The 21,649-nt window shown below is 40.8% G+C and overlaps 1 protein-coding gene across 3 annotated transcripts in view; it reads left to right on the top strand.

Annotated features, from left to right (window-relative positions):
- The window catches only part of cacna2d2a (calcium channel, voltage-dependent, alpha 2/delta subunit 2a), a 146,577-nt gene that overhangs the window by 64,825 nt on the left and 60,103 nt on the right, over positions 1 to 21,649 (top strand). For all 3 annotated transcript variants that reach the window (XM_039797271.1, XM_039797270.1, XM_039797272.1), the window contains one exon: positions 8,510 to 8,569. In XM_039797271.1, coding sequence (XP_039653205.1) covers positions 8,510 to 8,569 — 60 coding nt within the window. The remainder of the gene's footprint in view (positions 1 to 8,509; positions 8,570 to 21,649) is intronic.

Here is a 21,649-nt window from a genome sequence, read left to right as displayed (position 1 = left end):
TCTGCTCGCTAGTGTAGACGACTACATATAACAGAAAAAAAAGTGGCCGCTGCCCTTACAAAATCACTGATCACACATTATTTAAAGCACATTTTTTTGTACTTTGGATGTACAATAATCAGTGGAATTCCAGAAAGGGATTTCCCCACTATCCCCAAACAATACAAGTCTGACCCTTTCCAAATATATTTGCATCCAAGTTCAGCAACATAGAATACAAATGTTTGTATATTTGATTGCAAGTTGATTAGTGAGGGCTCTTTTGAACTGTTTGCAAGTGTACAGTGTATACAATGGAGTTTGTGTGTGTAATATGTGACCAGTGGTGATTAAGACTATCTTAATGTGTGTATGTCTATATGTATTAAATACACACACATGCTGTGACAATCATGCTTCTCTTCCAAATGACCGCTGCCATTGTTTTTCTCCTCATGTTTGTGTGTGTGTGTGTGTGTGTGTGTGTGTGTGTGTGTGTGTGTGTGTGTGTGTGTGTGTGTGTGTGTGTGTGTGTGTGTGTGTGTGTGTGTGTGTGTGTTTTTAAATAAAGTGTGTTTTGACAAAAACTATGTCTGGCATATACATTGTTTTTGTCAAGATGTGACACAAATAACAGACTGTTGAAATATGGAGTGGCTGAGTGTACGCATCAGCTCTCTGTCTGATTTGGTTGTGTTTGTGTCGCAGAGTGTGTGTATATATCACTCTCACCTCTGATGAAGGAGACGTTTGCCCTGCATCTTGATGCTGTTTTGCTCTGCTCCTCCCCACTCAGCCTGCGGAGGAGGCAGACGAAACAAGGAGGTCACCCAGGCAATCGCACACACCTGTTAACAGATGTACCAACTAAAAGAGCAGTCATGTGCTCTGTTTCTTTCTAGTGGAATGTCACTTGGCTTCTTTTGACGTATTTATTTTTAGTTATATCGCTTGTTCCAGACAATGGGTATGCAATTTTCTCCTTCTCATTCACCTACAAGGTCGATGCCTTTTGGGCTGCTAGAGAAACAAGACGTCTGAATCTTATTTCTTTGTAAATGTTGCCTTTAGGCTCCCTTCCTCTCTGTCTTTGTTGTCTGACTGATGCCAGTAACAGCAGGAAAGGCCAGGCAGCAGTTTGGGCATGTCTGTGACTATCTGTCAAACAATGGACAGTGAGCCCAACCAGCCAGACAGCCGCATGTCACTGAGCTGATCCTGGCCCCATCAATACACCGCTCCGCCTGCACGCTCACCCGGAGCCCCCTGCTGGCCCCTGCACGTAGGACACTTGGCTACCTGCAAGCCGTCAGGGCTGCAGACCTGTGTGGTGTTGACTCACTGCCATGCTCCTGCAGTGACCTTGTTTGACCTTTACATCTTTTAAATTTGTGCCGGACATATAGAAATGTAGCAATTCAAAATGTTGCTGCACAATTAATTGTCTTAGAAATAATTGCAGTTAAAATTATAATTGTCGCTTTCAGTCAAATTTAAAAATACTTATTTAACAAATAAAAAGTTTTGAATGAATCCCAGAATACATCTTTTGATTATATCACTGTAATGTGACCTAGATGATGTAGTAACACAGGGACACAGCCTATGAAGTCAACCATAAAACATAAAACATTGCATTTTTTCTTCTTAAATGAACATAAAATTGACAATAGAACATTTATCCTCATCAATAAAAAACAAAGCATTAATCATTATCAAAAAACAGATTAAATTAGGAGCACAAAAAATAATCATCACTTTTGGCAAAACTATGTTGCAAAATAGTCATCACTGCTTCTGTACGTTTTTTTCTTACTGCATCCCCCCTTTTCATTTTTGTTGCTATGAACATGTATAGGGACAAGTGCCAACAACTCACAAAAAGCATAGCTTTAGCTCAACAGTCCCACCAATAATCACAATTTGGCTCTATCTAATCTAATCTAAACAAAATCAACAATTACCATCAATAGCCATTCCTTAGGACCTTAGCTAATGTTAGCAATTAATTGCGGTTAAATAAAGAAACTGCTTTTACATAAAATGATTGCGATTAGAATTATGTAATAATTGTTACAGGCCTAGACATGTGCATCGTGACCTGTGTATACATGTGTGCCTGTGAGTAAATGTTGTAATAAAGCTGTTTGTAGCATTCAACCCATAGGAGGTTTAATTGAATCTGCAATAGTATTTGCTCCAGTAAATGATGTGCACAGTACAATAGTCTTTGCCCCCGTTCTGTGCTATGATGAGTCTGCCACTTAGATTCAAAAGCTCTGTGGTTTAATGAGCGAAATGCACATTATTTTGAATGGAGTATCTCAAATGAAACAAAAAGTGTCCCAATTAGAAGATAATTAATATTGTTTTTATGGAGATACTTCACCAGTCAGTAATATGTTAGATTAGCTCATTTGCTCCCGTGACTTAGCTTCAATCCTATTTTGATTATATCCATTTTATAAAGTTAGAAGTAGACTTAGAGATTATTACACAAGAGCTTATGATCAAGGTCGATTATTTTCAGTGTAGCTCTGAAGAACCATAATGAGGGCGTTTAGCTGCTGCAGAGCGCTACTGTATTGTTCTAACGTAAAGACAGCTGCCTTTCTTCTCCTATTGAACTACGCAGAGGAGCTCCAGCACAATGCTGGCAATCTACTGTGGAAACATTGTGTTTCTGTGGGCCTGTGTGGAGTGTAGAAAGCTGGTGTTTGATTTTTAAAAGCTGGCGAGTTGCTGCTTCTGCCGGTAGGTGACAGCTCACTTCTTCCAGATCTGGTCTCCGTGGAAACAGGAGAGTGGAGTTAGTAATGTGCTGTGATGAGTGGGAAAAGGCAAAAAGAAAGTGTGGAGGGGGAAGGGGGAAGATTATCGGGGTGGGGGGACAAAGGCAGGGATTATCTCGGCACATGCTACAATAGCACTACACACATCCTCTGCAAACGGGCCTGCCACTGGGTGCTTTGGATCACAGAACAAAGACAGGGTCTCCCACCCATCCATGCAGATCCTCTGTCAGAGTTAGCTAATGAGGACTACAATACCCAGCTGCCAGTTGCAAACGAACCAGGGACTTGGAATTAAGGGTCATTATTTCTCCTCATTATCGACTTTAACATTGTTGGCCACTCTGAACAGGAGAGCCTATTCTTATTGTTAAAGTAGTTTGTTACTGGAACTTGAAGTCCTTTCATTTATGCTGCCGAGAGGAAGGTGTAATATTGCAAGCAATAAAAACATGCCATAGGTTTTCAAGCTTATTTCCATTTCAAGTTATGTGCTATGTGAAGTCAATTAAACAGTTTTGAAGTTGGTTTGTTACTGTGTTGTTGGAATTACTATGGTTAGAGCAGGGAGAAAGTTTGAGGGCAGTAAACTGAGACAGATGGAGAGAAATGGAGTACAGCACATGATGGCAGGATAAAACAGCCGAGCGAAGAGCAGAGATAAAAGGATGGCGAGAGAATGAAAGGTGGTGGTGGGGGACGGCAATTGAAGCGGCGAGGGTGCGAGGCGAAGTGAAAGTGAGTTTGTCTGTGATGTTTTAAAATTCTGGAGTGGAAAGTCCCTCCATCTGTTATTGTGGGACGGTTCTGACTCAGTGATTTCTATGATTGGCCTTAATCCCGGGCCGAGTGGAGAAGACAGAATGAAGAGCTTAAAGCAGACTGCTCTCACTCTGACAGGCTCCACTGGCTGCTGTTGCTGCTGCTGGTAAACTCTGTCTGCTGCCCCCTAATGGACTAACTGCTGCATGACACTGCACTTCTTTGCACTACTACGGCACATGGAGCAGCTCTTAAGGCCACGAAACAGTGGTGACATTATGATGTAGGAGCCATGAGAAACAATAGTTTTCACTCAACTTTAAATGCATCTTGCAATGTCTGTGATGATTATGACCTAATTATGTCTTCATACACTATGAAAGCAATACACTATCTCAGTTAACATGCTATTGATGTTGCTTCTTCCTGATCCTTCATGTGTTAGTAGATATAGTGAAGATGTAGTTTCTAGTGATGCTGTGTCTGGATATTTTATTCAACAATGTGGGAAGGACCCTTAAGAAATAGAGTGTGGATCAGGCTGCATTTTTCTGTCCGAGCCCGCGTCTGACAGAGCAGTAACCGAACCCGACCCGAGCCCGACAGGCATTAACATATTTATGTCCAAGCCTAACAAAATCTAATTTTTTTTCTCATACTAATGACACAGATCCATTGGCTAACTACATAATAAGCTGTTTTAAATTTAAAATGTTCAATGCCTTATCGCGCTGATGTGACCGAGCCCGACCTGAACATAATTTCTAAATATCTGTCGGGTCGGGTATCCATCCTCTATTAAGAAAGCTGTTAGACAAATTTTTTTTTTTTATAAAAAGCTTAGTGGCTTGCCAATCATTGTATAATTTACTAAGGGTCTTCCCACGCCGCGTTAGTCTCTCTGAGAAGGTCAAGTGACCTCAGCAGTCATTTCACAGTCTTTTCGTCCCCAGGGTGACTTAAGTGTTCCGAGAAACCGAGCTGAGGGGGTCATTTGGAACATGTTGAGTACCTCGATTCCAGGCTGCAATCACATGTACAGACCGTGTCGTGTTTTTTTCAAGTGCCCTCTCACTCAAACGCACACATTGTAGGGCTGTGTTAGAGTGTCCCTCCAGATCACAAAGAAGACAGTGTGGTGGTGTGTTGAGTGCCCTTTATGTAAATGCTCAGTGGAAGGGCCTAACAGGCTGCAGCAGTCACAAAGATGGCCTGGTGTCGAGTTGGCGATCACCACAGCATGACGTTGTCCGTCCCTGGTGTGCTGTCATTCCCTTAGAAACAACATGACTTTGAGTGATTAAACTACTCCCCTCTGGAACAGAGCAAACTGAACAGTTATGAATATTAAAGATCCTAATCGCCTCATGCTGAGCTTTTCGTTATACCACCGCCCCCCGCTCCCCTGCTGTCTTCTTGCTCTGTGAGTTCATATTCAGGGAGCGCGGCTTCTAACCGTCAGTGTTCTTGAAAAGCGGAGACATCACCAAGCTGCACAGCCTGCTCTTGGGCTGTTTGTACAATTACACTATCACCTGCACCATTACATTCGGTGTTTGCATACACGACCAACTCCATTGTGTATTGTTTAAGGCTGTAGACCTTGTGGAGGCACTTCACATGCCACTATCCATTACAGAGTTGTCTTTATGGTTCTTGACCTTGCCTGAAGGCTCGATGACAAATGGCCCAACATGTGATGCATTTTGTGTCAAGGTTAAAATGGCAATAACATTAGATGGCTGTGCTCATGTTGTCACCTCTTCTGGTGTCTTTGTGACCATGTGCTGTTATTTGCTGTGTTGTGTGGGCCTGTACAGGGCTTATCTGTGCTGTACTGTGCTGATCTCACTATGCTCATCCAGTGCTCTAAGCTGCTTGGGCTCCAGCCACCAGCATAGATGATATATCCCTGCCCCCCTCCTTCCCACATCTCTCACTCTGATTCATTGGCTGTTTATGTTGCCCATCCATCTGGGCCAACACAGAGGAAGGAAAGAACACATGAAGACACATGGCTGTTTTGGAGCAGGGGGACTGCATTAAGCTGCTAGGGAAGAGAGAGGGTCCCAGAGAAATGGTGGCATGCCAGGGGAAGAGGGAGGAAAAAATACCAAGGGAGAGGCAGCTGGAGAAACAGAGAGAACTGAAAAAAAATGATGTGTGGGCTACTCAGGGGGAGAGAAATGGATTTTCTAAAGGGACAAACTAGAGATTCTTACTGACAGATTAAATGCTGAGAAAAAGACTGAGCCAAGGGGATAAAATAGCTAGATCAAAGATCACAGCAGAGGGTTGGGAAAAGAAAAAGGTGGAAACCGTTCAAACAAATGCAACTTTTTTTGTATGTCCTCAAAAATAACTTTGCATATTAATATAAAACATATTACATATTCTAGCTGTTGTGACAGAGAGTGAAATCATATGGCTTTTATTTGTAGATCTGGGAATTCAGTGATAATATTGTTGCTCAGCTGCTCAATGTTTATCCCTAATTGAAAAATGTTGTGTTGACAGTTTTGCCAAGAGATTACCACAGTGGCGCTGCCCTTTAGGAAAATTGACCCTCACTTAGGAAAAGTCACATAATTACTGTCTTTTCTGGACTCTTTGGTAATAATTTCTATGGGCTAATTAGATCATCAGTTCATTGTTTCAGTTGCCTATTGTCTCATTAGGAAATGAATGAAATCTTATCGTTGTTATTTAAGTCTTGTTCAGGTGATTAAAACCTCAATGCAAACGCATAAAGACACAGAGGACTCAAAATGATCCAGATTTTCTGCTATTATGTAACAAATTAGGTTAGTGATATCCCATTATGTACATATTTTAAAACCCTTGTTCTCCACTAACGTCCCTTTTTGACATCTGCTAGAGCCTGGACTGATATCCTGGGCTGGTGTGTGTGTTGAGAGGAGGTGGAGCAGTATTGTGTCTGTGTCTGTGAATGGGAGGGCCAGCTGAGATGAGGTGGGCGGGGCTCTTAATAGAAATAGGACAGCTTTTACTATAATGAGAATTTATGTCTTGTGTGTTTTTGGTAGATAAAAAGCCTTCCATGGTAGGGGACTGGTTCCTTTCAATGTGGCTGCACAAATAAATGAGACCATACTGTAGCAGGGGTCTAAATAGGGTTAGTAATTTCAGAACCCTGGGATTTTATGGCTGATCAAACTATTCTGGGACGGGAACAAGATCGCTCCCTAGAGGCCCTGGGAAACCTAGATACTGAGGCACGAGAGTGAGAGCTGCAGGGAAGGAGGGCAATGCTAAGGTTTCACCATATTTGTCACTTGGATGACTTCTTATTTAAGATGCCTATACTGTAAGATTTTTCAGAGATAAGCCAAAACTACATCATGATTAATGATGTTAGACTATTAAACATTTTTTCAAGACAAAATCAATGGGTAGTGTTTGATACTATTCTGAGATTAGACTATTCAATTTCATATAATTCAGAACAACATAGAAACACAAAATATCAATCAGCTGAAATTGGATTGGATGCCATGTCTCAATTGTGTGTATGTGTGTATGTGTGTGTGTGTGTGTGTGTGTGTGTGTGTGTGTGTGTGTGTGTGTGTGTGTGTGTGTGTGTGTGTGTGTGTGTGTGGGCACCCCTTGTCTATGGTCTGGTGTTTGTTATCAGTCTATGTAGATGGAGGACGTTGGTGCATATTGTCCAAAAAATGTATATGTGTGCATTATACTAAAAACAATGAGATGTGAATGGTGTTTCAAATCTGAAACTGAAGCATATGTATCAGTTTAGAAACAATATTTAACGTGATAAATACTTTATACAAGTCATGGTGTGCAGACGTTTCAGTTGCCAACATAAAGTCAATCAAACCATGTATCTTGAACAGTATTTGCATGTGAAAGTTACACAGTCTTGAATTTTGAACCACAGCAAACATTGTAGCTAATGTCTGCTTCTTATCTACAAGCATGCACAAAGATATTGCCTGCTTGTTGGGAAACAAGCCAAGGTAAAGTACACATCTTAAAAACTAAACTGAAAATATCAAGATTGGTCAGTATGGACTACCTCTACCAATGATAGCTGTGCTTTGGCTTGATACTGGCACAAGTTTGTGTGTTTCATACCCCCGCCAGCTCAGCTGTCAGTCAGACAAATGCACATATTATTATCACCTCAGCAATATGTTAACAACACTTTCAGTACATGGTCTTCAAATTCCCTCAATTTAATTGTATATTTATGTTGATAAAAGTGGTAATGAGAAGGGCACTAGGAGAATGCAGACCAAAGCCATGCCCTAGCTTGCAATGTAAACAAAAGTGAAGAATAATTTGTTTATCCGCCCCGTGATTCGGATCCAATCCAAAATTGAATAGGTTCGTCCCTGGCCCACGCTTCAGCCTTCCATCAAGTTCATGAAAATCAGGCCAGTGGTTTTCTTGTAATCCTGCTGACAGACAGACAAGCAAACCAAACCAAAAACATAACCTCCGTGGTGGAGATAATAAGCCCATTGTGCAAATACCTCCATTAGAACTTTCAAACCAAAGCCAATTTTTGAGGTACACTTTGCAGCTTCTAAAAACATTTACATTTTGTGTTTAGCTGCTTCACCTAGTGTCAGTGTACAATCAGTTTTTGATCGAGGCTTCAGGTGCCGTACTGTATTTGGACTGGTACTTTAAGAAGAACACTGTTGTTGTGTTTGGCGCTTCCTAATCCCTTGAATTATCCAGCTAATTTACAGCGGTATTAGTTTTTGTAGGGAACAAGGTCACCATCACCATCTTCCAATCTGTTTGTCTCGCTCTTTCTCTCTCTCTGTCTCACTCACTCTCTCTCTCTCTCACACACACACACACACACACACACACACACACACACACACACACACACACACACACACACACACACACACACACACACAATTTCAATGTCCTATTGACTTCTGACACTCATACTGCTGTTTTTTGTTTCCTTGTAGAAACTGGCCAGGGAGGCGGAGCAGCTTCAGAAGGAGCATGTATGGCAAGATGGTGTGACGGTAAAGTAGGACATCTACTCCTCTCCCTCCTTCTCTGAGACCTCTTCTTTCTTTTTCCTCTTCTTTTCCAGGCTACTTTACTTATTCCTTTAATGACAATGTGATCAGCATCACAGAGACAATATGGTAATAAAGCCTCATTTTATACAAGTGGAGAGAAAAAACAATAATACACATAAACAGTTCCACATACGCACACAATAATTGCTTACTTTTGGGGGTATTATTTTAATGGTCTTCAGTATTATGTAAGAGCCTTCTGTCTGTTTTGTTTCACAAGCCACAGCAAGTTAAACATTGCATTATATTGCAGCTGACCTTTAAAACACAAGAGATCTGCTCTGGAAAAAAAAAAAGAAAGAAAGCGGAATTGGTATTACTATGGTCTGTGTGTTTGACTGTGTGTGTTTGTGAGCCTGCGTGCTCCACTGACTCTCAAATTTGCAAACACTCAAATGCTCCCATGAACATGCAGGCATACTGATGCACATGCACACATACACACATATAGCCTTACCCGACAGATACACATGCACATTCCCTACTGTCATATCCTCTGTCTCCAGGGAGACGAGCTCGCTGTCATGGTACACTTCCCACAAATGGATTTTTAACCCAGTGCCTCCTGGGGGATATTTGAGAAAAGGCTTAAACTGATTTAAAACGAATAATTATGAGCCCTACTTCTCTGCAAAGTCCATTTTTATTCATGGTTGCTTACACTCTGGAGCTGTAGTCTTGGTGTGGCTGGGCTGCAACCCTCCAACTCCCCTGCTGGTCCGAGGGAGGGAGCTGCAGTGCAGCTGTCCCTTCATCTTAGGCCTGAGGGGGGTTGATGCCTGCCTCTCCCTGCCCCGCTCCGATGCACCTCGATCGGATGTGTAACCATGCAGGAAGTGGAGCCTGGGTCACAGTGACCACACACGGCACACCTGTTCATAAGTAGCTGCATCCAATATGGCATCAATATCTCCTCAAGTGAAAAAGCCAGCATCCTCTTAAATCCAACACGCCCCCCTGCCAGAACCCCTCTCTCACTCTGTTTCTCATTTCTGTCTTTCTCTTTTCTCTTCTGGTTTCCATCTCTCTTTCTGTCCAGTCAGCAGCCTCACACCAACCCTTACCCCCCGCACCCTCATCACATTCATATACCTTTTTTGTTATCTGTATGTGTCTTTAATCGGGTATGAAAACAGTTGGAATAAATCATATTGTTGCAAATACTGCAAAATAATTCTAATGGTCCTCCTCTATTAATAATGTATTAAAGCTGATTTAATTTCCCTTCAAAATTAGGCCAGGTAATGCATCTCAGCAGGGGTGACTGTGAGAGAGAGAGAGAGAGAGAGAGAGAGAGAGAGAGAGAGAGAGAGAGAGAGATGCCACATCCTTGCAAGAAGATTTCTCCTGTTTGTAGATTTTGTGCTTTCCTAATTTCTGTTTAGGTGAACACTCTGCTGACTGACACTCTAATTAGATTAGGGCTGCATGCTCTTTGGGCATATTAGGAGAACTGCGTTGCATCTTAAACTAGCGGGTGGAGCAGTCTGTCAAATGAAAAGAAAAGGTGTTTATGCATGAGTGATGGTGCGTTTTGAGAGAATTTGTGAGTATGTGTGTGGGTTGGAAAAGCGTAATGTGGTTGTTTGTGTTTGTCGGCAAGCCGATAGGAGGATATTTATTTGCATGTGTTTATAAACGGCAGGTTCTGTACCTGGCCCAGCCCATCTGCTCGCCTCACCAAACTGGTGACATCATAGAAACTCAATGATACGCCTGTTCCTCATAGCGGCTGCCATCGCAGCTGTTAACGTAGCAATGGGAAGACCTCTCTCTTTCTCTCTATCTCTTACACACACACACACACATTTTTAGCTTTTTCCTGGTCTAACTACAGAGCCAGTTTTCTGACCATCTCGACGGCTGGACATTATGGATTTCAAAATGTTGATAATAACAACTGTTGCGATGGTCGTTCAGGGTTTTTAAATCCATTGGAATGAAATGGTGTGTGAAATAGACATTAAAGTGTTGGATTGCCGCTGATTTCTCAAGGTCAGGTGCCCATCCCTCTGTGATACTCGACTATTGTGTTGGCGACAGAGTCGTCCCAAGGCGACACCGTCTTTCACTGCTGCTTTGCAATTCTCTATAGGGTGGAGGGAGTACCAGCACCTTCAGAGCCAAAAATCAAAACTGTCCTCTGTTTGCTAAACTGAAAACTGACAGCTAAAAATCTTTCCATATAGTATCAGCATATCATTTTTACTTTTTCTATTTCATCATAAGGTTATGAAACAATCATTGGGCCTACAGCTTTCACCCAAAAGCTAAATGTGTATAATGTTTAGGTTAGCTTTAAATGTTGCTTTTCCATAGAGAAAGCCAAAGTGCAACAACATCTACATTAAGAAGGTTTACACTCAAGATTTAAATATTTTACAGAAACATTTTTAACATGTAGACATTTATTTTGATGGGCTTTTATGCCTTTGTAATAAATTGAGAAGGACAGGACAGGGGGGAGAGTGAGGGGATGACACGCAGCAAACGGCCGGGGGTCGGATTCGAACCCAGGCCACTGCCTAGGAATTAGCCAACATGGGGGCCAAACTTATCTTGAACACAATAATATAATTGTATTACCATTAGTCAGCCAGCCAAAAGTTGAAGAAAAATGTCTATGACTTGATCGATTAGTTAATTAAGGCTGAAAGATCAGTTAAGTGATTGTGTTATTGTCCATCTAAAGATTGAATGCACTCATCCAGAATGTGTCAAAATCTAGGGCTTATTAAAAGAGCAAATTCTATTTGTGGGTATTACGTTGATGCCAGAAATGTGGCAATAATTTTCAAGTTATGAATATTGACTATATACTATATATATACTATATATTGATATATACTTCTCCTTGAAAAGAAGATAAAATGACTAGAAGTAAAAAAGAATAGTCAACCAATGCCTTAGGTATTAATGACTTGGAGAGTATAGGCAGCCCTGCTAAAATTATAGTTCAGTCTCTGAGTCAAGACTTAATTTTATTTTATATAATTAAAAACTGGCCTTGCAAAAAAATTTACTTTCCTTACACACTGAATAAAACCTCCACAACTTGACCACATAGGCTGGTTAAATACTGAAGTCAAAGTTGTGTCAGTCTTTGACAACCAAATTATCAGAGTTTTCTCAAGTAACATTGTGTTTTTTGTGTGCATATCACTTTTACTTAATTACATTCATCATTAATGTTGGTGCATATTCATGGTAAGGCTTGCTAAATATGCTACATTTGGTAGTAGAGGCAATGTAGAAGAAACAGCACCACATTAGGCTTGTGTACCACATATGCCACCAGTGATATTGCCTGCTGGAACCAGCTTATTGTGTATGGCAAGCTGCTCTGACCAGTATTATGACAATTTAATATATTATGACAAATTAGCATTTTGGCCAGCTCAATTGTGATTTCATAGATCTGAAACAAATGTTTCCAATAGTCATGTATGAATTGTGGAAATCTCCAATTGGAATCCAGTCAGATATTACATGATAAAAAACATCTTTTTTAAATGTGTAATGTCATTATGGATACAGTATCTTAAAATGTATTCTGACCAGTAAAGATATATTTAAACTCCGAACACATCTTCCTTTTTTAAGAAGGTTTTCAGTGCCGTTCTTTTCGCAAAGAAAAGCTTAACTCCAAGTCTTCCAGAAGACCGGTGTTCCCAGCAGCAGCAGCCATAAGCCCGCCCACCGACTCTATACACGATGTGATTGGCCTGATCAGAGTTTGTTTTTTCCAGCTTGCAAGTCAACGGAGAGTGCCTAGACCCCCCTGGCTGCAAAATAAGTTAGTTGCTGCTAGGGTGCGTCTAGATTTCTAGGCTACTCCTAACCTAGAAAAAAAAAGAAAACCTCGTAGAGCTTGGCCTGTTTAGCTCAGGTCATGCGAGTGTGAGTTTCATTGACAATGACTAATGCTGAAGGTTTAATACGTTATGTTAGCCTACAGTTAACAAATCTACAGACACAATCATCAGAAATACTACTTCTGTGGGAGCATGTACAGTATTCAACAATTCTATTACACTTTTTATATAATTTAAAATAGTTTGGTTAGTGAAATTAGTGTCAGCCATAAGCAGCCATCTTTGAAAAACTTTAAAGCACCTACTGTATAATTAGAATTATCACCCAACTCAGCAGTCTCACTCACCCCTATGTTGCTTTATAGCTTCTTTAAGCTAATTGTTTTGATTTTCCATTCCATTTTCCACTTTACTGTTTTTATTCACTCTCATGGCTCTCATTGCATCATATTTGACTACAGCAGGTAGGTTTTAAGAGCCCAAAACCTACGTGATCAGCGTCAAATGGCACACAGAGTAAGTGACTAGCTGGTGCACACGGTGAAGCATTTAGAGATTAAAGAGACAGATATTTCTCTCAGGAGTTGGTGAAGACCAAAAACAAAGGAGAGTGAACTTTAGACTTAAATACATCAGGTGGCCAGAAACAGAGCTCCATATGTATGCTAATGTTGCCCCAAATCTGCTGGATGTGTAAACAGGCAGCTGTTAATGTTAGCCATATAATGGCTAGATAATGTGTCAATGTTGTCTTCACAACTTGTTTCTGCTGCCCTTAAGTTGGAGAAAAAAAATAGTTATTGCAGGTTAAACTATGTATTTTCCTTCCTAGAGATATAAAACATTGCATCAACTAGTCTTTTCGATTCTCAAGTTGGCAACTTTGTGAAATTATTCCAAAACCAAACTATTGTGCTAATTTTACAAAATGGTCTGTGGTCAGCATCATTTTTAAACTAATGATATGATCAACAATATATTATGAGCTACATTATCTTCAATCAGTTGTTTATCCACTCACCTCCCATAATATACTGGCCACAGATGATGACCACTGTCGCTTAGCTGAAGGAGGGTTGACACAAAGTGCAACACGTTGGAACAGAGATACAAGATTGGATGAAAGAAAGGATGGAGATTGTGGAGATTGGAGGAAGACATGTACTTTCCATCAGATTGTGATGTGGCAGCTGCTGTACGTTTGAAATGCATTAGTGCTAATAGCAGTGCCATTAGGGGAGAGAGAGGCACTCTGTTGATGGGTTGCCATGATGAAACCAGGGAGAGGGGGTGTCAAAGAGAGGCACGGACGGAGAGAGAGGTGTAAGTGAGTAAGCAAGTGAGTGAGGGAAGAAGGTATAAGAGACAGAGAAAACAGGAAACAGAGATGGAGCCATCTTCCAGGCCATTTACTGCAATCATCACTCTCTGATCAATCAGGCCTTTCATCATAGGACAACACAATCTCTCCTTTTCTTTCTCTTCTTCTCCCTTTGCCTTTTTCTCTCTTCATCTCCACTCAGCCACCCACTCTTATGCATAACACAGTGGTATTCATGTGACCTTTTTCTTGCTCTTCACACATGTATGTTCATCTGTACCTTTGTAATTCTTACAAATAATATTCACACAGTACATCACCTACAGTGTCCACCCCCACAAACCTAATATCATCTTTTGCCAATTTTCTTATATAGATACAGTAACATTTTTAGTGGGAATCAATGGTAGCTACATGTAGCCAGTATTTCAGCCATGTCTATTGCTTTAAAGTCACAATAGGTCCCCTCAGAGGTGTAACATGACCTTAAGGGCTAGAGGCGCTAGCTAGAGTTGCAAGGGTTTGTTCACTTGACCAAGTTCGGCTCCTTTCATAATGCCTCTATTTAAGATAATTGGCCCTTCAGAGGAAATGAGTGAGAATCATTGTGGTGACTCTCAGCCCACCCCTCGAAGCTACCAGCTCCATTAGCCACTGAATACATTAGATTTATGAGGGCTGCCTTTGACAGATTCAAATTCAGATTCTGGTAAAATAGACAGAAATGAAGGGAAGCCTCACTCTGGCTTTGTTTCAGCTCCCTCTACTCTCAACATGTTAATTTTTTATGTAATTTCTATTTTGTTTTGTCTTTTGGAAATGTTGCCAATCCATCTCTCGCTAGATTAACTAAAACAGGCAGCAATTGACCATTTGTCCAAGCACATGCATTTGAGTATATATTAGCAAATCTGTTCCTGCTGAATTAAGACATTTTTCCTTCTGTCATTAGTTGAGCTGAACCAATAGAAGAAAAATGAGACAGCAATAATTAGCAAGATAGTGGTGTTTTATCTGCAAGTGATTTATATCGGTTTAGTTTTTTTTATACTCTGACCGTCCTGTTGTGCTCATTTTTTCCTGTTCTGTATTTCCTGAACTGCATATCTGTCCCTCATTTTTGAAACCAGATACAGACCTTCTAAAGCAGAAGTAAAAAATAAAATTGATTTTGCCAACCATCTCGTGTCAGCACCAGAACAACCAAAACTCAAAAGGATCTCCATAGCAGAGCCCTGAGATGCGGAGGTTGGAATAAAGTGTGTGGGCCCTTTTTTAAATGCACAGTGCTTATTTCAAACACTGATAAGCATAGACACACAGTATAATCACAAATAAACTGCATATATGTTCATTGTGAGCAGTTTTATTATTTTTTTTCCTTATGGCTGTGCTGAGACAGAGTGCTTGCAGCCTGCCGAGCACGTAATGGAACTCATAAACAGTGTTATCACTGAATCCTGAGCCATGGAGCGGACTTCCATCTGCTCGCCACTGGAAGGAAAAGAAATGAGGAGGGGCTATGTGGAATAGAAATTCCTACACAGTATACAATTTAGCAGAGTCTCGTCTCTATCAAATGTATCTGATTGTATGGATGCCTCGGTAGAAACTGGACCGAGCTTTACTTATCGCCAATACTAAGATGCATCTGTAATGGATTCTAACACACACAAAAAAGAGAAAGCTTGGAGTGTGTGTCTGTGGATCAAGCCACATTGATCAATTGATCAGTTAGGGTTATTTCAATACAAAAATCACCTTAAACTCCCATTTTGATGGCAGCTTCTCCCCCTTCCTGAGCTCCTATCTCCTCTTGGTGCCTTCCCTCACTTTCTATTAACTGCTGCTCTACTCACAGCTTTGATTGGACTTTTGGTTGCTGTGGTGACAGTTTTGGTAATTTCTGCTTGATTGCAGACCACTGTCATTTGCTTAAGTGGTGCTCTCCAAGGTAGAAATGTCCTTTTTTCTTCCCTTTTCCAACTCTTTTCTTTCTACCACCGGATCTGTGGCTTTTTTCTTTATCCACATGTCAACCCTAATGTTCCTATGCAGCTTCAAGAGAGACCCATTGAGAATTAATGCTGCTCTATACTTGAGTAGGGGCACATTTGCAAAGTCTAAAATGACTCAGAATGGACAAAGCACTGAAGTACAGGAACAGGTAATGAGAAAGTCTAAGATAAAAAGAACAGATATAAGGAGAAAAGTTCAGGTGTGTCACTAAGCCTTCAGTCAGTTGCAGTTTGGCCAACTGTGATACAGCCTGCTAGCCAGGAGGAAGGGTTGAGAGAGTCCCTCCCCCATGTCTAAATCCCACGTATCGATCCCCCTGCCTCACAGGAGATGGGAATCAATAGTCAGAGAAATCCAGAGAACCTCAATTTTCCCATTTCAACACATGACCAACACCCATGAAATGTTATTTTAAGGCCCTTCTGGTCAGAGCAGAAAGGAAAATGGACTGATTTGTTTATTTCTGTATTTCAATATGTTCTTTTTTTTATGTAGACATTGAAACACATTATCTTACAGCTTTTAGCTTAAATCATTAAATTATACATTGATTTGTTTATTGATGGAAAATTAATCGACATTAAAAAAAAGAATTTTGGGCCATTTTATGCCTTTTATTGGAGTTGACAGTAATACTACAGGAATGAGGAGAGAGTGACATGACAACACCAATAGCAGTGGTTCCGAGCTTGAGATGTTGAGGTTCATGGTCTGTGCCTTAAAGTGATGGTTCAGAGTAATTTCACTCTAGGGTCCTTTGCACCATGACCTCGAGCCAAACACCCCCCCAGAAGCTTTTTTCCCCTGGGTCTAACATTGGGAGAGTTAGCGTAGAGTAGCGTTATCAGATGAATAGCTTAGCGCAGGGGCTAATGGATCCACGTTTGTATCTCGTAAGTTACCCCAGTAATAATGCCCGAAATGATACCAAACGTCTATACTAGTACAAATAGGTTATGCACTCATAAAACGATGGATTGGAAAGTTTGTAAGTACACCAGAAGTTTATGTAAATAACACTTGACTGCTGGCTTCTGCTCTCTGCTGCTGTTGTTGTTGCTGCTGTAAGACGAGTGCTTAGGGCCGTCTACAAATTACAAAAATACAACAAAAATATTTTTTAATTTAACTGCTTTTTTTTAAGTAAGTGTTGTAGTATAACTAGCAGGAGACAAGTAATAATTGAGGTAAGTTTGGAGACATTGTATCTCTTTTCGGTGTAGTAATTTGTAGACGGCCCTAGCACTCGTCTAACTGCAGGTAGCAGCAGCAGCAACAACAGAGAGCAGAAGAGAGCAGGCAAGTGTTCATGCACTTCTGGTGTACTTACAAACTTTCCAATCCATCGTTTTATGAGTGCATAACCAATTTGTACTAGTGTAGAAGTTTGGTATCATTTCGGGCATTATTAGTGGGGTCATTTACGAGATACAAACGTGGGTCCATTAGCCCCTGCGCTAAGCTATTCAGCTGATAACGCTACTCTACGCTACTCTACGCTACTCTACGCTAACTCTCCCAATGTTAGACCCAGGTGAAAAAAGCTTCTGGGGGGGTGTTTGGCTCGAGGTCATGGTGCAAAGGACCCTAGGGTGAAATTACTCCGAACCATCACTTTAAACTCCTTGGCCACCAGGGCACCTGCACAATCATTTTAATTTTAGACTCAAAAATGTAAAATATTTGCTCGTTCCAGCTTCTAAAATATGACAATTTGTTGCTTTTCTATTACTGTGAGTGGAATATATTTGAGTTGTAGACTGCTGGTTGGGCAAAAGAAACTATTTGAAGATGTCATGTTGGGCTCTGGTGATAGCATGCTATGACTTTTGTCAAAAATGTTATAGACTAAACGATTAATCATGTAGTCCCAGTTAAAAAGGATGTCTGCAGAAAATAAAAACCTATATATTTTATGTATGAGGCTTCCTTGTGTTACAGTCTACCAAGGTGTTCCAGGAAACTGATGGGTGAGCGGGCAGGTTGTCATTTTGTGAGTGGTGACAGGTTGGTTTTGGCAGAAGGGAGATGGCTGCTCTGGTTACAGTGTTTACGCGCTGTATTCTGTCACCGCTGTCCTTGGTGCCTGTCTGCAGATATCTTAAAGCAGGCTTCCCTTTGTCATTTGAATGTTCAAATCATTGTGAGGGACAGCAAGGCATCTGATGGAAATGATTACGGGGTCGGAAATAACAGGTCTTCTTTGGTCCGCGCTGATTGTTGATTGGCCACTCTCGGACTCTGTGGACTAGCAGACGAAAAATGTCTGAAAAATAGTGAAATGAAAAGCTGTATGCAACCCGCCAGGAAAAATGGAACCTGGAAACATTTCACACAGATAAGTGGAGCCCCAGTGTCATAGAAAGCTGCGGTGTGATTGGACAGGGAAATCCAGGCTGAGTATCAGTTTGTTTGTGATTGGTCACCCCAGCTACAGATGCTGTAAAAATGTTCAACGTAGATAATTGCATTTGCTTTATCAAATCCCTCTGGAATCAAATGATAGCCTTAATATTGCCACGGCTGGTTTATCTTATTTGTCTTTATTTGGTGTTACAGCACCTCTTTCCTGCTTCCCCTCTGATGATCAGATTGGGGGCTTGTTTGGGAGGTGTTGGCATGCATGTGTCATGTTGGATAGGCTTTTTATCTGGCACTGTGTCCATGCAGTGTGGTGATGCTTATCAGTGTTAAAACCTGCTCCTCAATGGAGCCCTGTCAGCCAACAATGGAGAGCTGCATTACCCAGAGTGCAGCAGGACAAAGCCTTCTTTCGTTATCACAGGATTGGAATATTCACAGACTGATTTAACTGCTTTTACCAAGGGGAAGTGTCAGGCTCTGAAAGAAAGATACAGCAGAGATTTGGGGGAGAGGGAGAGAGAGAGAGAGAGAGAGAGAGAGAGAGAGAGAGAGAGGATTCTGTGACCTGCTGGATGTTTACAAAGAGAGATTTATAGAGCTGAAATTGCAGATTCATGGGTAAAATTAGGGGCATGAAATCTAACCGTGGCATATATAACCTTAATATTTTATGTATTCTTAATTTCACAATAATCACAACTTCTCTCTTCCTCAATTGTTCTCCCTCTTTCTTTCCTCCCTCACTCCGTCTCCTATCGTTTTGGTTGCTGCCCATCTTTGTGAGAGTCTTTGAAGTTAGTGTGCAGTTAGAGGAGGCATGTCTCTCTGCCCGAAGAGGAGCAAGACATTGATGAGATGTGCATGGAGAATGTCATTCACTTTGCTGAATTTGCACTGTGTGTTGGAGCTTTAATCTGGGGGCACATTTGTTTATTGGCATACAAATGTGAACATCTGCATGGAGCTATGCTTGGACGCCATGGTCTCAGCAGCCCCCTAATCGCTTAAAAGCCTGGAGATGCAGAGCATGCCAATGAGAGAGAGAGGGAGGTAGCCGCGCCCAAGGCCTCCGTCATGCACTCCTTTATCGGAGTTTCACTCTAGCTCAATAGCTCTCTCTCTGTCTTCCAGGCCAACAGTTTATTTCTAGTTTGCTGGGTGACTCTTTATTGACTTGACATTATAAGGAGGCATTTTGGTTGTAAGACAACAGCCATGTGTTTTTAGACAAGACACCTCAAACAACATGTCTGCATTTATTTGTGAAGTGATAAGATGGGGCAACAAATGGCTTCTTCCAGTATGAAGGTGCAAATAAACTTTTAAATACAGAAAAAAATACACTATAAAGGGAAAAGCAGTGACTCCCAAGAATCAACTGCAGTAAGTTATGTCCAAAGATACTCTTGCATTATAACGATAAAGATAACGTTTTATTTATTTAAAAGTTGCCTGTAATTCTGTTACTGTTGCTGGCTTTTATTTATTTATTTTTATTTCATCATTGTGGCCAGATTAGTTCATTTACCTGAACAATGATGATAAATAAGTAGCGGATACAGTAGTTTTAATGGCCACATTTTAGTGGATTAAGTGTTTGCTATACACCAAGTTGCCTTCATTAAGGTTATAATGTTCAGTGTTTGTTGAACCTTTATGGTAATCTTAGAGCCTGTAGTCTGTGGTGCTGTTGAATTGTATGGTATTATACTGAGAGATTATAGTCTGGCTATCACCAGACTAAGCTCAATCTTTTAAGTTTGAACATTAGTCTGGGGAGTCTGCTCTGTATTTTCTACTACACAAGAGGCGTGATCAACGGGCATAGTTCAAATGACTCTGTACGCAATTGGATAGTCCTTCAACTAGGGCTGGGCAATATATATCGATATTATATTGATATCGTGATATGAGACTAGATATTGTATTCGATTTTTGAAATAATATCGTAATATCGTAAATGGCTTAAGTGTTGTCTTTTCCTGGTTTTAAAGGCTGCATTAAAGTAATGTGATGTCATTTTCTGTGTTACCAGACTGTTCTAGCTCTTCTATTATTTTTACCTTTACCCACTTAGTCATTATATCTACATTACTGAAGATTATTTATCTTAACTCTCATTGTGAAGATATTTTGTTAAAGCACCAATTGTCAGCCCTATAATATCGCCACAGTATTGACATCGAAGTATTAGGACAAGAATATCGCGATATCTGATTTTCTCCATATCGCCCAGCCCTACCTTCAACCAATCTGACCAACGATCCGGGTGATGTACTTTGCAGAGCGAGGCAGAGCGAAAGCCAGTCGATAGTAAGGCAAACACATCCTTCTTTTGTAGGAATTATTCCTGGGCAAGTTTCTGTTCCGTTTTCAGAGAAAACTTGCCTTTGAAATCTTTTAAAACGGCAGCTACAGCGGCATCAACGGGTTGCTGCGCTTCGGTGGCCGTCACGTTGAATGTAAACAAAAAGCTGCTTGCCTTTCGCTTCTCTATCGTCATCGTGTTAAACCCGCCAATAGCGCGCCAGGTGGATAAGCCAGTTTGTGATTGGTTCCTGCAAATTTGTAACGGAAGCACGATAGATAAACGTACAGGTTTTCAGCCTGAACTGCAGGGCAAAATCAAATCGCCGGCAGATCGGTAAAAGGTTACCTTAAACTCCGTTTGGAGCTGGCAGCTGCTGGTTCCTCCATTTAATTACAATTTAGGTACAAGTAAAAATCATTTTTGTCCAGTTACTGGAAAGTTTTTTTTTTACATTTCTGTGAATAATCAATATGCCCGCACCCAGGACAGGATAGGGTTTAACATCCCTTGAATCAAAAAGGCTCCACCAAAGAACAAGAATTCATGTTTTATTCACAGGCAACCCCTGCAATTCAAGATCAAAGTGGTTAAAGGGCTTTCAGATCTCTGACAAATTTCTACATGTCTATGATTAATTTACCTCTGTTTGAAAATCATATTTCATGAGCTCACGTTTTAACACTTATGCAAAACCTGTGGGCCATATAAATTAAAGAAACTAATTTGTTTCTGATGGTGTATTGTGATTTCATATTGACGTCTCTCCTAGTATGAATGCCCTTGTGTATATATTTCCTTCTCCAGATTAAATTGGATGTCAGTCATTTCTTACTTAACATACGTAAATTGTAATGCACCCGTGTGTCGTGCGTGCAACGGAGTCAAAGCTTAGTGTGCTTAGCCTGGAAGATTGCATTCCTCCCTCTTACCGGAGAGGTTTCACCAGCTAATATGGCCGAGTATTCATCTAGTTTGAATGTCTTGAGTTTCATACTGTTTGACATGTATAGATGGGATAGAAGGATGCTGTGGAAATAGAAACACAAAGGAAGAGATAAGTAGAGACATGAGGTTGGAGTGGGGGAGATAAGAAAAGAAGTTAGAACGTATAGCTCCATAACAACAGGGTTGCTACAAACTTTACGTAAGCAGTTCTTTTTTGCAGCCAAATCACATTGTTTCATTGTTCT

The sequence above is a fragment of the Perca fluviatilis genome, chromosome 4 (genome assembly GCF_010015445.1).
Source record: "Perca fluviatilis chromosome 4, GENO_Pfluv_1.0, whole genome shotgun sequence".
NCBI lineage: Eukaryota > Metazoa > Chordata > Actinopteri > Perciformes > Percidae > Perca > Perca fluviatilis.
This window is presented reverse-complemented; position numbering and strand designations above follow the sequence as displayed.